General features: G+C 38.9%; 1 protein-coding gene across 1 annotated transcript in view; it reads right to left on the minus strand.

The window, feature by feature from the left end:
- LOC105481299 (paired box 3) overlaps window positions 1-18034 on the minus strand; it is a 99094-nt gene that overhangs the window by 29790 nt on the left and 51270 nt on the right. Inside the window, exon 5 of the mRNA XM_011740802.3 lies at window positions 1934-2139. Within this exon, the coding sequence (XP_011739104.1) occupies window positions 1934-2139 (206 nt within the window). The remainder of the gene's footprint in view (window positions 1-1933; window positions 2140-18034) is intronic.

The raw sequence follows: 18034 nt of genomic DNA on the forward strand, positions 1-18034 counted from the left end.
CTTAAAAAAAAAAAAAAAAAAAAATTAAATCTGCCATCTTCATATATCTCTCTTCATTCCTTCAGGATATCATCCCTTGAGTTCGTGTCCTTTGCAGGGACACTTATGAAGCTGGAAAAACCATCATTCTCAACAAACTAACACAGGAACAGAAAACCAAACACTGCATGTTCTCACTTATAAGTGGGAGTTGAACAATGAGAACACATGGACACAGGGAGGGGAAAATCACACACCAGGGCCTGTTGGGGGTGGGGGGTTAGGGGAGGGATAGCATTAGGAGAAATATCTAATGTAGATGACGGGTTGATGGGTGTAGCAAACAACCATGGCATGTGTTATACCTGTGTAACAAACCTGCCCGTTCTGCACAAGTATCCCAGAACTTAAAGTATAATTTAAAAAAAAAAAAAAAAGGGGGGGCACGGTGGCTCATGCCTGTAATCCCAGCGCTTTGGGAGGCCAAGGCGGCCAGATCACGAGGTTAGGAGTTCGAGACCAGCCTGACCAACATGGTGAAACCCCATCTCTACTAAAAATACAAAAACTAGCCGGGCCTGGTGGCATGCACCTGTAATTCCAGCTGCTCAGGAGGCTGAGGCAGGAGAATCGCTTGAACTTAGAAGGCAGAGGTTGCAGTGAGCTGAGGTTGCACCGAGCTGAGGTTGCACCACTGCACTCTAGCCTGCGTGACTGAGCGAGACTCCATCTAAAAAAAAGAAAAAAAAAAAAACCTTATCCTTTCCTCTTCTCAACTCCCATTGCACTTTTTCTCTTTCTGCACTTATCACGTCTGTGTTATTTTTAAATTATTTGTATGTTTACTTTTTTACCTTCCTTAGATTGCAGCTCCTTGAGAGACTTGATTGATCTTAGCATTCCTCGACTTTCCTAGCACTATGATGACTATATGGAAGTTTGAAGAAAACAATCTCTCTGACTGAGCCCTGCAGCCTGGAAGAGGCTATTTCTGTAACATTCTGTAATAGGAGAGTTAATTAGCTGCATCTCCGAACGTGTTGATGAATCTAGGGACCATGTCAACTGACTAGTTCACTGCTGAGTCCCCAGCCTGCACGTTAAGAATCTGGAAACAGCACACAATATTTGCAGACAAGGTAACCTAACTTCTAGGGTGGTGAGGAGTTCCAGGATACCCTAAGATATCTGCCATCTTTCAAACCCTGTTTTACTAACTCCAGGGGAAAGTTCCTCATTAATGATGAAAACATTATTCTATACTCAAAAGAAACATATTACATCTAAGTAGCCTTTCCAGAAGGTTCAGAGCGCCTCTAAGAGTTCAAAAGATAATTCAACATGTTCTTTAAGTAACATAATTACTTGAAATGCTTCTTAATTATAAAATCTTTAAAGGAAGGAATTTCACGTTATGCACCTTTGCACATTTTCACAATTGAAAGGTCACAGAGATGAAGCATATGGGATCCAATTATCTCTAGACTCACTTTGCAGCTATGCCACCTTGGGTAGTTACTTATATAGTCCAAGTCTCAGTTTCCTTATTTGTAAATGGAGAGTAGCAATCATAGTACCCGCCTAGGATTTTAATAATGATTCAATGGGTTAATTCATGTGAAGCACTGAAAATAGTGCCTGGGACAGAGTAACCACTCAAAATTTATTTGCTCTTGCTTGTGTATCACCCCCCAAAGTCCATTTAGTGTTGGTGCACAATAAGGATTCCTGAAATGTTGAGTAAGTCACGTGAAGTGGTGGACTTCTGTGTGTCATAAATGATATAGTTGTATTCCTTCAGTAATAATCATCAAAGTCTTAACAATATGCATCCCTAGTAAAGGGCCATTCCTAATATATTTTTGGCAGGGGTTGACATATGTTTTAGATGAGAAGATGCTTGTTTGTTTCCTGTCTGGACTGAAGTAGGACACAGAGGTTTGGGCAACAGTACCTGTACTCGGGCCTCGGTGAGCTTTGCCCTCTGGGCCAGTTCCTCCCTAGTATAAATGTCAGGGTAATGAGTTCTCTCAAAAGCACGCTCCAGTTCCTCCAGCTGTTCTGCTGTGAAGGTGGTTCGGCTTCTGCGCTGTTTCCTCTTTAGTGGTAAATCTGGTTCAGAGTCAATATCAGAGCCTTCATCTGATTGGGGTGCTGAGGCTAAAAGCACAGAAGAAAAAAACATCATAAAATGTGAATCAAAAAAATAAAACTGAGATTGAATCCAAGTTCTCTCTCCAACTGCAAGACCTCATTACAGTGGTCCCTATACCAAAAGTAAAATAAATGTGGATCAAAAAATAAGTCTAACCAAACCATAATAATCTAAATCCTGGTCTACGGTGCATTCCCAATGTCTTCCATGGACACCAAGCACCCCCCGCCACCACAGTCCTGCATCATTAATAATATTTAATCTCTTCCCCTACTCTATCTTTCTGTCCCCTAGGCAGAAATAATTGCTCATTGCATCTGTCATTCTAGGCCAATTATGAGCTCTTAGAAAATAGGGACAGGCCTTATTCCATTTGTATGGCCCTATGCTTACTACTTAATGGGTGTTTCCTTCATGTCTAATGAATGAATCACATTGAGTTTTGTTTCTGATAAATTTTCACCACCCTTTACACCCGGAAATCTGTTCAATGTGATTTTTAAAAATATTCCAAACTTGACCTAAGAAACCAGTAACAGTAAACTATTCCCAGATTCCTATGTGTTTATAGACTCCACTGCTCTTATAAAAAAAAAAAAAAAAAAAAAAAAAAAAAAAAAAGTACATTTAAATCTAGTATCTTATTACCAGATATGGGGAAATGCTTTAAAGAAAATACACATACTAGGCCAGGCGCGGTGGCTCAAGCCTGTAATCCCAGCAGTCTGGGAGGCCAAGACGGGCGGATCACGAGGTCAGGAGATCAAGACCATCCTGGCTAACACGGTGAAACCCCGTCTCTACTTAAAAAATACAAAAAATTAGCCGGGCGCGGTGGCGGGTGCCTGTAGTCCCAGCTACTCAGGAGGCTGAGGCAGGAGAATGGCGTGAACCCGGGAGGCGGAACTTGCAGTGAGCTGAGATCCGGCCACTGCACTCCAGCCTGGGCGGCAGAGCGAGACTCCGTCTCAAAATAAAAAAAAAAGAAAAAAAAGAAAATACACATACTATGAAAATGTAAATCTCTAGAACTGACTCGAGAAGAAAGCAGGCAAGCATTGTCTTGTGAACTGTCCCTAAACTAAAGTTTAGAGTCTGGGACTCTGCTGAATAGGCGGGCATCTGTCCAGGACAGCTGCTTTATTTAAGAAACCCAATGCAAAAAAAAAAAAAAAGTATGGTCCCTTTTGTAAAAAAAATATAACGAGTTTCAAGAAGGCAACAACAGATCATTAACCCAATCCCAGGGCCATTCTGAGTGTGTGGCCCTGAGCAACTGCATAAGACAAAAATGCCCCTGAAGCCTCCCTGTGGTGGCCTAACACACACAAAGCTTGTGCGCATTCGCCTGCACTCATCTGTGGAAGCAAACTTCAAAATTGAGTGGCCTGGTATATGGGCAAGAGAAGCAGGAACTGGGAAATTAGATAGAAATTACGTTAATGATACATTGCGGTTAGTACTCCTGTAAGAACTGGGTCTGAATCTGTGGCTGCAACTAGCAAAGCCTGGGCACGAGTGGTTCCATTTTTCAGGCCAGAATTTGATGAGGGCAGGGGTGGAGCAGGCATTTTCCCTGTTTCTGCTAAGAATGCATTAGGGATCCCATAGCAAAGTGAACCCTTACAGTAATAGAGTAACACCGGCTATAGAGGATTCTGCAGTGTGAGGGAGAATGCATCAGACTGGGGCTCTGGGCAGGGACAGCAGCCCTCTCTCAAGATCCCAGATACTGGTGTAGTGGGCAAAGGTCTGTCAAAGGGTTATCAGGCCACAGACTCTGAACCTAGAGGGGGAACCAGAGCAGTCTGGCTCTTGAACACATCCAAATGTGCTCTGAAAATTCTCCCAAATAACTAAGGGATCCTGTAAAGAAGGGGCCAAGGTTACTGTCAGCAAATGCAACAGTAATCCAGAAAATTGTAGATTGTTAATGTCAATGTTACGCTAATTCATTTGCACCCTCAGGCTGATAGGACCTGGGGAAATGAAGGTGGTGCTAGAAGCAATGTGAAAATGTGTAAGTCCTATATTTCTAATTCTCTTTTATCTTAAATTCCAACTTAACTCTGCCCTACAGAAATCTAAAATTTCATTATATTTCAGTAGAAATTTTAAACTGCCCCAAATAGTACACATCCAAAATGAACCCGTAAATATGATTTTCAGTTTTCTAACATTTTAATACTTCCATACTTTATTTACATCTAAACATTATGAAACTAAGAGGCAATAGAGTAAATTAATAGTGTATGTGATAATTTTTTTAAAAATATACCTGAAAACAAATACATGTGCCTAAACAAAAGAGAAGTATTATATATAATGCATCTAATGTGTGTTAATGTTACTTTTCATTTTTCAATCATCTAATTTAATATAAAATTGTTTCATTTAACATAAATCTTATGTTAGGATATTTTACTATTAACTTAAAGAAAGAAAACTAGACTTTCTTTAGCTATGGCAATATTTTAAAGGACTATTAATATGCTAAAAACATATGCCATGCATTGCATTATAAACTCCAAAAGCTCCCAATGCAACTTATATGCATGTATGATTGATAAATGTAAGCTAAACTAAATGAGCAATAATTTGTGCTGAGTCATAGAGCAGTGTTTCATAAGCTTTTGGAGCATTAGGATCACCTGGAGGGCTTGGTAAAATGTAGACTGGTGGCTCCCCGTCCATGGTTTCGATTCAGTAGATCTCAGGTGGGCTCCAAGAGTTTGCACATCTAACACATTCTCAGGTGATTGATGCTGATTCTACTGACCCCAGACAACACTGAGAAGCACCTCTATAGAATACTCTAGATTAATTCTTGCCACTCTCAAAAGTTTCAACTCTATAAAATACGTCTGCCACAATTAACTGTAAAAGACACTCTTACATATATATTTTTAAATTGTGAACAATATGCTCCCTAAGAAACAAATTATATATTCCCCTAAGAAAACAAATTTCCATAAAATATTTTCCTTCAGTGCTTCCAGTTTCTAACCTTTCTTTCCAAAGTGAATTCAGGTGAAACACTCAGTAGCATTTTAAGACTGACCAAAAGCTTCCTCTGCCCAAGAGAACCCTAAATCTTTGCTTGCACATTCTCTTACTACGATCCCATTAGGATAATAGTATGTGGAAATTTTCATGTTTCCTTTGGGAGTCTCTGGGGTTATTAAATTCTTTCAAGTAAATATGATGTGCCATGCACTGTCAGGTCAATTAATCAAAATCATCTCTGGTTTCTGAAGAAAAAGACTGGTTAGATTTACAAGCACCAGCGAGAATTAATCCTGAGGGTCAAGACCACGATGTTTCACCTTAACAATCAACATCCCCCAGAATATAAACTAGGTGAGCTCAAAGCCCTTCTCTGCCTTGTTCACTGCTGGAACCCTTAGAACACAGTAGGAGCTCAATAAGGACACGTTGAATGAATGCCAAGTGTGGGACAAATTTCAGATTTGCTCCAACAGTGATTTATTTGCCACTGTTTTACATCTTTATTTTTAAAATGGAAATTCTTCTCTTAGGACATCTCCCAACATCTATTCAGATGGGCTTTGGAAGTCTGTGAGGCCTCAACAATCACTTTGAATGTTTAGCAGGTATTTGTATACCTGCATTGTTTGGAAGAATGATTACTAATTTTTTCAGAGGTTTGTGGGTTTTTTAAAAGATGAAAACTAGCATAGCTAATAATGTAAAAGCCTCAGAATTTGGGACAGTACAGCTGTCAAATGGGAATACAGGTATCCTAAGGTGAGTTCAGGAAGGACAGAAACTTCCAGTGGAGGAGAAGGGCAAAAGCTCCCTTGATCCTGACTTTCAGTATAAATATAGGCCATGAAAGCAGGGCCTGGTGATTCTTTAAAATAAAAAAAGTCTCAGAATTTAAGAGTTCAATAGGACAGCCGTTACCACCAAAAATAAAACTCTCTTTAACAAGCTTACAAATCACTACTCTTACTTCCAGACTCTTTATTCAAAAGCAATGGAAAGGTTGCATCTAACTGGGAAAACCACCATATAGCATAATTTCAGAAGATGTTGAGGAAATGATTTGCCTGATTTTTCGGCTGGAAACTTAGAGAAACCAGATAATTTTTGGCAATATGAAGCCACAATCTTACAAGTTAATTCTAACTTTTCCCCATCTGTAAACCCCAAAGGGATGTGGGCTTTAAAATATGTAAAGTCAGCAACCCAAGATTAATCTGCCAGCTAGGAAAAACTAGCTATTTCTAAACATGGAAATACTACTATTTCTTATATCATTCAACAGAAATAAAATTTGTTTGTATAATACTTGATTCACAATGATCACCTCAATTTGATTCATTTCATTTTTGTTTGTTTGTTTGTTTGTTTTAGAGACAGGGTCTTGCTGTGTTGTCCAGGCTGGTCTTAAACTCCTGGGCTCTAGCAATCTTCCCACCCCAGCCTCCCAAATAGCTGGGACTACAGACTCACACCACCTGGCAGAATCATCCAGTTTTTAGCAAGAACAAATCTAAAACTTAAATCCCATTTTAAGAGCACATAGGAGGCTCATTTTGTTGGATTTCATCTATTTTACATATTCAGTTTTACTTAGGCTACTAGAACCAATTGGATACTAGATACAAAGAATCTAATTCTAAATATCACATGGAAAGTAAAAACAAAGCTTTCTTTCAGGAAGCTTATAGAAAGAAATCATATCTTTTTTTTGTATAGAATATCTGATTCTATGATTTGGAAACCACAGATGTGTTAGCAGGACAGTTGTATAAATGAGTTAACAAGTTGCCAGGATACAGCAATTAAATATAAACTCTTTGGACTATTACTACTGTACAACTTTAATATTAAGGGAATATTTTAAATTACACTTAAGTTGCTCAATCGTATTTTACAGACGCCTTCACAAAGAAGATTTCCTTTATTATTAGAGATATTGTTCCCAAATTTGAAATTCCAGAATAGATGTCATAAGAAAATCCATATCAATACATCATGCACAGCATTCTAAATGGAAACTTCATTGCTTTAAATTGCAAAAAAAAAAAAATTGCAGATTTTATCCCACTCTATATTGTTATCAGATTTAGAAATTCTTGACTCTATTATTAAAACCCCTTTACAATCCATTATCTGGTTTATCCATTAGTTTAACTCAATGTCACCAATGACCCTAGAGCAATGCTTTCTAGGAAAATGAAGATTTCTCTCCCTTCCCCTTTAACTGCACAGCCACCCTAGGAATTAGGTACTTATCCCACTGTACAGAAAAAGGAAACTGAGACTCCAAGAGTTTGTTCAGGTCATACATATAAGGAAACTAGAATTTGACCCAGGTCTGTGGGACTTCAGAGGACATGCTTGCTGGCTTGCTTCTAGCTTGGAGTATCTTAAATGAGTGTTGAGTCTTTTATCACACACACACACACACACACACGATTCTTTTGTAGAGGAATAACAGAAATGAACGAAAACAGGAACTGAAATATCAATCACTTAGCTAATCGCCACTATTGCTAGCATTTATCCCAAATTTTCAAAAACTGCCTGAATAAAATGAAATCCACAGAACTACTAGAGTTGGATCAATATTATACACCACTCCAAATGATTTTCCAGTGGATTCAATTCAACAAACACTTATTGAAATCTTTATATGTTTCCAAGGTATAGTTTTTAAACAACAATAAGAAATATATCAATTTTGCCAAGATATTAAATGGATTTAAGAAATCAAAGTAGTTCATATAACCATTTGCAGTCTCTACTAAGAACCAACACAGACCGTTGATATCTAGGGTCAGTCTGGAACCCACCAATAATAAGAAGCAGGTGAATTGATTATTCATTTTATATCTTTATTAAAGCTTTATTTTGGTATTTTGTGTTACAATGAATGTAACAAAAATATATCAAGAGCTAAAATGGTCTTCTGAAGCAAAAGTGCAGGAAGGAATAACTGGAAACATATCAGGATATTCTCAGGTTATTCAGCAGAAACTCCAGTGTGATCACTGGAAAGTATCACCTCTCACTGAAGTATTTCAACTCTGTGCTTTATAAGAAAGTTCGATCTCCAGCTAATTTTAGATACGGGAGCCCAATTTTTAGTTATCCTAATGATCTCACATTAACTCCCAAGATTACACTTGGGAAAATGGAGATTGTCAGTAAAAAGAAAGACAGGATCAAGCACAGGGCAACTGTCATACCACACAGGATTACAAACTCTTCCTTCAGAGACAAATCAAACTGGGAGGAGAAGGCAAAAGTATTACCACCAGCGGGCTAACCATGAAGTTTAATTAAAGAAGGAATTACAGAATTAGAGAGTATGTCTTTGTCTGTTAGCCCCTTGTGACCTCCTCTGTAGCCTCGGGAAATATTTCATCCTAGTTAACACTATTATACATGAAATCTTGCCTCAATTTTATAGGGATTTAGTCATGTGAAATTCTATAATTATTGGTGTTCAGACAAATATAATTCAGAGATGGGAGACAGGCAAAAAATGGAGAAACAAAATAATTCACAAGCATGAATTTGGTACATTGTCTTTCTTCTCAGCAAGACGTTTCATTTGAATAATTAAAGAATCAAAACATGACAACCATTTAAACTCTATGTTTGCCCTAGATATAATACAATGTGATTTACAGACACCGGAGGAGGTGGGGGGATCTCTGGAGGCTGAACTTCCTAGTCATAGTTTATTTACTATAAGATGGCCTCATACCAAACCCGATGGTCTTTTCGTCAGTTTTAATCTTTCTGAGCTAGACTTGTCAGCACTTTTACTCCCAGCTGTGTTTCACTGATAAAAGAACAAGACAAAAATAAGAATCCTGCCTGAGAGTTCCATGAAGCCTTTTTATACTGCGAGTCTGATCACTTAAGGGTATTTCACAAGTATATTCCAGAAGGTCTTTAACAGGTCAACTCGAAGTTTGATGCACCTACTTGGCTAATTGCAGAACGTCTCCTGTGCTTGTGAGTTTTGCCATTCAACGTGAAGGGTACAATGGGACAACGAACTGTTTTCTGATCTGGAGTAGCCCTTTTACGCTGAGAAAGATGTGAATGACCTCTCTCGTGTTTACTCGGGTGAAAGTCAGGAGGAGTGAAGCAAGACTGATATTCCCTTGCGGACCCAGAGTAAATGACAAATGACATTTTCCCTTTGTGATCTTTGGGATTTTTGTTGACTTATTTGGAGGCTTTTGTTGGATCCCAAGAAATGGCCTGTGGCTGAGGCCTATTCTACCGATTTCCACGCTCCATCTGTGGAATCCATCAGCAGGGCATTTACCCTCATTCAGGGTTCTGACACCTGCCTGGCAGGGCGCAGGAGACACAAAGAAAGCTGGAGTGGATGAGAAAGGGGAGGTTGGGGTGGTTTTTTTTTTTTTTTTTTTCAAAGAGGGAAGGAGGGGGGAGGTTGAAATGGATACACAGTAGGGGTTAATCCAAGCCAGTTGAGAGGCTTCAGCACCTGGAAGCTTCTCTTCCACATTAATTCACAAGCTAAGAAGTAATAGGCGATGTCATTTTTAAAGTATTTTAAAATTGTATGTATGTTGAGAAAAGAAAACAGATATGTAGCTGAGCAAAAAAAAAAAAAAAAGATTTAAAATAAAATTCTAACGTGCAGCTAGAACTATACATTGTGTAACTATCAAGCCATACATTGAACTTTCTGGAATTCTTAACCCAGAAGTAAGGTCCAAGTAATTGTTATTTTGATAAACAATTGTTAGTTGATCAACTAGGAGGGAGGGTTTATAACCTGTTCAATGGTCTATTCAGTGGTGGGGGTGAGGGGTAGGTAAAGGGGTCTTGTTTTGTTTTTAGTCCCTCCATGATTTCTCCCCGAAATGTGCCAGCAAAAGACTCTTTAGCAAGTGCGAAAAAAAAAAATAGAATTTTTGGCAAGGATATGCTGGATTTTCTTGAGCAAAGGTTCTTTCAAGAACACTAAATCTAATTAAGACCCTCCAGCCATTTACCTAGTCTTGTTCCTGCCCAGCAGTCCCCTATTTTTTGGCTGGGGAAAAGTAACGCTATTCCCCTCCCTTCTGACCCAAGCCCTTCCCTCGGAAGCTGCCGTCTCACAGCACGAGGTCATTAGAAGGAAAATAAGCTCCTGCCAGGTTGGGGCTAATCAAAATAGCACAAATAAACCCTGACACTGAACAACTCCCCGAGTGCCTGCTGCCCTGGGAGGAGAGTACAGATTGGTTATGAATATGGCTGGCCACGGGGACAGTCCAGGAGGGCCTGGCCGTGTGCTCCGTTGCTCCGGAGTTATTTTTAATGCACAACATGCACCACTGGGTGTTTATTTAAGATAAGGGCTGACAAGCAGAGGCTGGCGGCATGGCAAGCTGCCTCTGAAGCGCTGAACTGCGCATCCCCAAGGCCCCCCAATATCCTAAGCTTCCCAGAATGTGAGGTTTCAGGTGTGTGCAGGATTTCTATCCACATTTCCTTGAGACAACTTTCTCTGGATGGAGTTCTCTCTCAAGCCACCACCTGACCATTGGTCATCGAAAAGGCCTCTCCTTTTTAATAGCAGCAGCAAACAAGAAGGGCTTATTTCTCCTTCATTCATTCATGCAGCCCTGCCAGTGATTATTTTTAGTAGCTGTATTCACTGGTATGTTTATGTAAAACCATGCTTGGGTCTTTTTCAACCACTCGTACAAGCAACATTTTGCTTAAAAGAGCCACAGAATACCCACCAATCCGTATCTGTTTAAGCAACTCCTTTCAAAGGCTTAAAGTGAAGGAGGAATTCGTTGTTGGCTTGAGAACCCTAACACTGACCCAAATTAGCCCGGTGGCTTCTTAACCCCCTTATTTTGAGGTCTGTGTGTATATGTATGTAACAAAAATTCCTTTTACAACACGAACGAGATTTCCCTTTCCTACAGTCCCCTGCAAAAGACTTCTATTTGCTATTGTTTTTGATAGCTTTTTAAAACGCCATGGTAACCACCACCAAAGCGTTTCAAAGAGAAAAAGAGAGGAAAGTCCACAAGAAAATGTGTCCCTATTCAATTAGGAAAACTGATTAGTTAACTAATTAATCAGCTAACAGCGTTCTAAGAATAGTCTCCCATGATAAGAACTTTCTCCCCACCCAAGAGCTTAAAAGTCAGCCATAATTAAAATTAAGAGCCACGGCCGCTATCTATAGTAAGGCTCCATGTCTCTAAAAGCAGTAAGCTAAGTTCTAGTTTACTGGGATTGGATGGCAAGGAGCGCAGAAAGGTAATTTGCACACTGAAGGGGAACAGGAAAACAGTAGTTCTCGTGAAAGGAAAAGGGCCAAGTGACTTTTATTTACAATTGCCAAGAGAGAGGCCATTATTGACCATATGTGCCACAATTGCCCTCTTATCGCGGGCTGGCCATCACGTCCTTTGGGAGCTGTTAATGAACTGGGTAATTGAGCTGCTGACATGTGTTACCAAAACAAAACAATAGGAAGAAGAGACAAATGAACATTTTATTTGCCAATCAGAGTAGGTTCAGCTTTTCACGGAGCTGCCGCTAAGTAACTGACTGAATACATAAAACAGTGCGTTGAAAGCAAGCAGATGCAGGCACAATAATAGTTAACTGACAGCTTATGGCCCATCTGTGCTTAACATTTTGTTAAAGAAATTACTTGACTTGCTAAAGAGACAAATCATACAGCTGCCCCGAGTGCTGCATTATAAGAGATAAATCATTAGCTAAACTGTTTCATGCTTAAAATGACAATGCTTATTAACAGTTATGTTGGGACATTTTGTCAGCACAGCTTGACACAGTTATTACTTACTAGAAATGTGACAACTCGTAGATATTCAATGGAATTGAGTCAGAATGAAAGAACACTGCAAACAATTTGAAAGAACAATGGGCGTTTTTAATCTCTCACAATTAAGTATGCATTTCTAAGATGTTATAAATGAAAATAATTAACTCTATGAAATAGGACATAAGATCGTGTTCCCTGTAGTAATTATATACCTTTCTGCAATTTACCTCTTACTTATTCAAAACTGCAGAATTTTAGAAATGCTCTCATTCTGGGTTGATTACCATGACACAACAAAATCAGTGATCGAACAAAAAATAAGCAGATTAAAGTAATTGTTTCTAGCCATTTCATTTTTTCAACATACCTTCTTCCTTCGGAAAAAAAAAATATTTCTTTAACAGGGAAAGAAAAACTATGTTGCAAGACTAGTTTTATGAGGGGATTTCACTTATGTTTTTGTTACTACAACCGAATTGGAACCACGTTTTTTGATCCAAGTGTGTTTCATCCATTGAACAACTTACTTCTGAAATCATAGCTATGTAAACTGGTTAACTAGAGGCAGAACACAGATCTCTCAAAGCCCTTCTTGTGATGGACTTTTTACCATTATGGACAAAATTAACTTAATAATAATAATTATGATGTAAGAAAAGCAGCTACTTACTGACCTGCTAACAGCTTCCTCCACCCAATCCCTGCTCCCTGCGAAGTCCTTGCTGTGCATTTTCTTTCACCTTTAACAAAACCCTCTTTGGAGGGGTATTGTCATCCCCATCTTACAGATGGGCAAAATGAGGCAAAAAAGAGTGATGTTACCTACCTGATTCATGAGAACTCAGAGAGGCTACCCTAATATAAAATCGTATCAGCATTGTCATTTGAGGAATAGGATTGATGAGGGTTGAAAGAAAAACTGTGGCCAATATCTTCACTTCTTTCTTCCTGATCCACTGAGCTAGGACTCAGATATCACAACCCTGTAAATCAGTTGTGAAAACATAAGCATAAAAGGTAAGTAATACTTTCAGTGGTGGTTGGTGTAGGTGGAAATTATGTTCTATACAGTTACCAAGAAAGAACTCTGCTTATGAAATCCAAACTTTAGCTGCCTTTACAGAACTTTAAATGAGACCTGAGTGTTCAATAAGGCTCATGACATAATTGACCAAGACAAAGTACTTTGCCTTCATCCTTATTTTCCACTATCAAATATGTTTGCTATTGTGTGCATACATTGTTTAAAAGTCAACAAATAAACTAAGATTCAATGTGTAAAGGAGATAATAAGTTAGTTACATACAGAGCCTCTTGGAGCAGGTAGAAAACAAAATAATTCTCCTGTCACCCTTATTAAGACAAAACTACCCAAAGATAACACAAAACCTGAACAGCTTTATCCACAATGAAACTTTGCCAAGATTAGCATGACACGAGATGTTTGGAAAATAAAATAAAGGCAGATTTTAGAAGAAAGTTAAATACTACACTTTTTTTGTGCCAAAGCCTACGCGAAGAGGTAAGAAGATAAATGAGTAGAGAATTGAAAATGCCAAGACAAAGAATTTACAAAATTGCAGAATCCTTGAAAGGAACCCTAAGCCAATCCCTTCATTATACAGATGAAGCCCAGAGAGAGCAAGTGCGGTTATCTCAAATGAGACATCATGCAATAAACATTTATTAAATGCCTGAGATGTGGCTGATACTGTCCTTGGCACCAGGAATGCAAATATGAATAATATATGGAGGCTAGACTCAAAAAGTAAAACTCCCATTCCCGTACTCTTTCCACTAAGGCAAAAGAAAGCGTCAGTATACATAGGAGTTAATCTAGTCATGCCCTGTGGCAACAGAAAGATTAAATGGCCTGTCAAAGCTGAAAAACCTAGATATGCTATTTACTAAAAAACAGAGCCATAGATTCTGTAATCTTTAGTATAAAGATCAAAATAATACAGAAATGCTTTTAATGACACTTCCCATATGGCATTTCAAGATTGTTTCTTTGCTTCCCATCTTCTCTTGGGTTCTATAAAAAAGAAAAAGGGTAGCACAGGAAGCTTGTTTTGAAAATCCAAATCTTATCTGGGTCAATGACTGCTTGTTGGAAGATAGAAAGAGGCAATAACTGAACATAAGAGAAAACTCTTTTCCTGGAGGCAATGGAGAAGGGTGAGCTTAATCCTTGCTGGCAAAGGAATTAGCAGCAACGTCAAGGTCATCATCAGAAATCATGCTTGGGATACCTACTGTGCAAGAAGTACTTCCCTAGCGGCTGTGAAGAGGGGATAATGAATGAGAAGAGAGTGTGATTCTTCCCCTTCATCATGCAAAAGTATAAGTGTCCTGTCTAGAAGGTGGTCATTCAGATTAGTGTCACATCCCACCAATGGACCTAGGGGAGGAATTGGCAAACCAGTCAAAATGACTAAATAGATGATGTAAATGATTTATCACCAGCCTTAGGTAGGGACAGTTGCTTTTTGAAATTTTTGTCTTCTTTTTGTGTCTAAGCAACAGTTGCCATTGAACTTACAAGAGGTGATATCAAAGGTCTGGGCAAAGGAAGTTTCATGTCATGGTGACGTGTCCTACAGCTTAGGAGAGAGGCCAAACTACTTCAGATACCTAATTGGCCACTTCGTCTCTGATTTGGGACAAGCTTATTAACCCTCTGAATCAGTTTTCTCATCAGCAAAGTAGGATTTAAAACATCTGCTGCAAAGACCAGTTTTTAAGGAAAGGAGGTAGTTTGCAAAACATAATACAATTCCCGACACACAATTTGTCCTCAGCAAATGTTACCTGCTCTGCACCTATTCCCCTTCTTGTTAACCAGTCCTACCAGGCATAAAGGAATAGCATGAGAAGAAGGTTAGCTACATCCTAAGACTGAGAGAGAAAAATCGCCACCAAAGCTTTGTAGGTATTTGTAGAAGTTCCCAAATGTGTACAATAAGCATGATCCAATCTCCATCAGCTTCCTCTTCAGAAGAACCTGCCCATAGTTGGACAGTATATTGTTCACCAAAAAGGAAAGAAAAAAAAAAAGATATTCAGCTCTTGCTCATTCCCAATTCCCTTAAAAATCCAAAATGAAGATCAAAGTTACTCAACTTCACCTAGCCCAGGACCTGTATCTGTACTGTGGGATCAAAAATTAGGCCAAGTGTGGTGGTGTATGCCTGTAATCTCAGCACTTTGAGAGGCTGAGGTGGGCAGATCACTTGAGGCCACAGGTATGAAACCAGCCTGGCCAAAGTGGCAAAATCCTGTCTCTAATGAAAATACAAAAACTAGCCGGATATGATGGTGCACGCCTGTGATCCCAGCTATTCAGGAGGCTGAAGCACGAGAATCACTTGAACCCGGGAGGCAGAGGTTGCAATGAGCTGAGATCATGCCACTGCACTCCAGCCTGGACAACAGAATGAGACTGTCTCAAAAAAAAAAAGAAAAAAGAAGTAGAATAAAATTAAGGTAGCTATGAAAGTAAATAAATTCAGTGCTCCCAAATACCTCCGGGCCTAAACAAGAAGACTGAGCTTAACAAAAATCAGGCAACCAGCCTAAAAGAAATTAAGCATATGCCAACATTTAGTTTGATTTTCATGGGGAAAAACCGAGTATGTTTGCTTGGAGGCAAATTCTTGTCTTCTCTATCTCTATTGATATGGATCTGCATAGGCAAAATGCAGTAGAATTGTGAGCAATTCACCATCTGATCATTTTTATCAGTGTCCACAACCAGTGTGAACAGGTCAGGTACCCAACATCAGAAAAAACAAGAATGTCTTCAGTAGCAAGTTTCTGCATGAATTATTGGACAACTGCCTTTCCTTTCCACATTGCCTTTTCAGGGACAATCTTGCAGAACTGGAGGAAAATTAATTAGGAAGTGCTATGTGGGAGAGAGTAAAGGAGGGGAGGAGAGAAGAGAAAATCACCAAAGAGAATAAAAGAGGGGAGAAAGAAGAGAAGAGAGGTCAGGCACTGTGGCTCATGCCTGTAATCCCAGCATTTTGGGAGGCCAAGGCAAGTGGATCACCTGAGGTCAGGAGTTTGAGAACAGCCTAGCCAACAGGGTGAAACCCCATCTTTACTAAAAATACAAAAAAAAAAAAAAAATTAGCTGGGCATGGTGGTGCACACCTGTAATCCCACTTACTCTGGAGGCTAAAGCAGGAGAATCACTTGAACTCTGGAGGCAGAGGTTGCAGTGAGCTGAGATCATGTCACTGTACTCTTGCCTGGGTGACAGAGTGAGACTCTGTCTCAAAGAGAGAGAGAGAGAGAGAGAGAGACAGAGAGAAAGAGAGAGAGAGAGGATCAACTTTCCTTTCTAGCAAAGAAGGATAGACAATAAAGCAATCGGCAGTTTCAGAGTCAATGGGTTCATCACAACCACTTTTTTCCCCAAAAGTCTCCTCTGACAAGCCTTTCTGAGTTAGGAAAGCCTGCTCTGAGGGACTGAAGTTGAGGCTGAGGGTCTGACAATGTGTCCTAATCCCTGGCAGCTTTAAATAAATTAAAGCTTTTCCTCGGTAAAAACCAAAAGTAGTCCCACCCATTCTTCCCACCCACACCAGCCCGTGGTTTTAACTGGAAATCATCCCATCACTATGTCAAGACAGATGCCAACATTTAAAGAAACTACTGCCAATTCAGTTCAAACTCAAGCTCATTCTTCACCACCCAATTTACGTGTTTGTTCCTAAGAAAAGTTTTTTGGGCAAAATATGTTTCTTATTTCATTGTACTTTTTTGTTTTCATACTATAAAAGTACATTACATTATAAAATAAAATTTGAGCAATGTCTAAAAATAAAAAATAATGCTAGTCCCAGAATCAAAAAGAATTACTATTGATTTTAAATTAGAAAATTAGATTATACAGATGGATGGGTAGATGGATGGATGGATGGATGGATGGATGGATGGATGGATGAATATATCAATAGATAGATATAGATAGACCAAACTCCTTTGCTATGTTTCTTGCCATTCTTTTTTTCTGTGTATATTATTAACAAAATACAAGTTTTTAAAAACTTTCTTAATTACACATTAAAAACGTAAATAAAACTCTTTCCTCCAGCAAGTTTTCAAGTGAATTCATCTTTGTTATTTTAGCAATAACAAAAGTTGCTTGGTTAATAGTATTGTTTATATTTGAAAATTTAACTTTCTGAAAGTTGTTTTCTGAGATTATAAAGCACTACTCCTTCTGATTTGTTCATATTTACCTGTGGATGCATTTGGATATGCAGATATGAAAATTTGCCAGTTTCTCTTTATGAGAGCTGAGACAAATGCACATATATTCTCATTGTCTTTGTATAACGCAGGTATCCAATTCATCCAAACAAGCATTGAACCCACTTAAATATCTCTCTTGCTCTTCTCACAATAAGTTAGCCACAAGTTTAAGAAAGCTTGTCTAGGCCTGGGTCATCAGAGGTTATTGTCCTTACAGACCATCCCCAGCAAGTCCTTGTCATTATTCCTATTCAGGCCTCAATGAAGTAGGAGGGGGCTCTTCAAATACTTCCTTCTTTCTGATAGAAGAAGCTAGAGCAAGGTGAGAGTGTGAATGGCTGAGTGTAAGCCTCTGCACAGAGAGGGTGGCAAGAGAAGAAAACCAGCGGAAGCACAGGAATGCAAATCCCAGGTAACTAACAACGTAACTAAATTGCAGGGAGAAAATTAGAAATAGATCGCTTTTAAAAAGTTTTTCCCACTGTTGGTCAGAGATGTTCATGTTTTGTGCTAAATGTGCTGCTTAGCATAGAATTTTAAAACCTAGAAATCACTTTAAATATCAGCAGACAACTCTTTACTCTAGATTTTAAAAATTCAAGAAACAAAAATGAGTTTCAGAGGAATGAAATGATACCATCATCATCAACTGGCTTGAGGGCAAATTAAATTTCAAACCTATATCTCCAAGTTCTAAATTCTGGCTGTTTTCACTTTATCACATGATCAACTCATTATTTTCTGTGGATCTGTAGGTGAATTTACTCCTATTTTCTGATGGTAGCTAGAGTCCTACCACCAACAGACCCACTGAATCT

The sequence above is a fragment of the Macaca nemestrina genome, chromosome 11 (assembly GCF_043159975.1).
Source record: "Macaca nemestrina isolate mMacNem1 chromosome 11, mMacNem.hap1, whole genome shotgun sequence".
Lineage (NCBI taxonomy): Eukaryota > Metazoa > Chordata > Mammalia > Primates > Cercopithecidae > Macaca > Macaca nemestrina.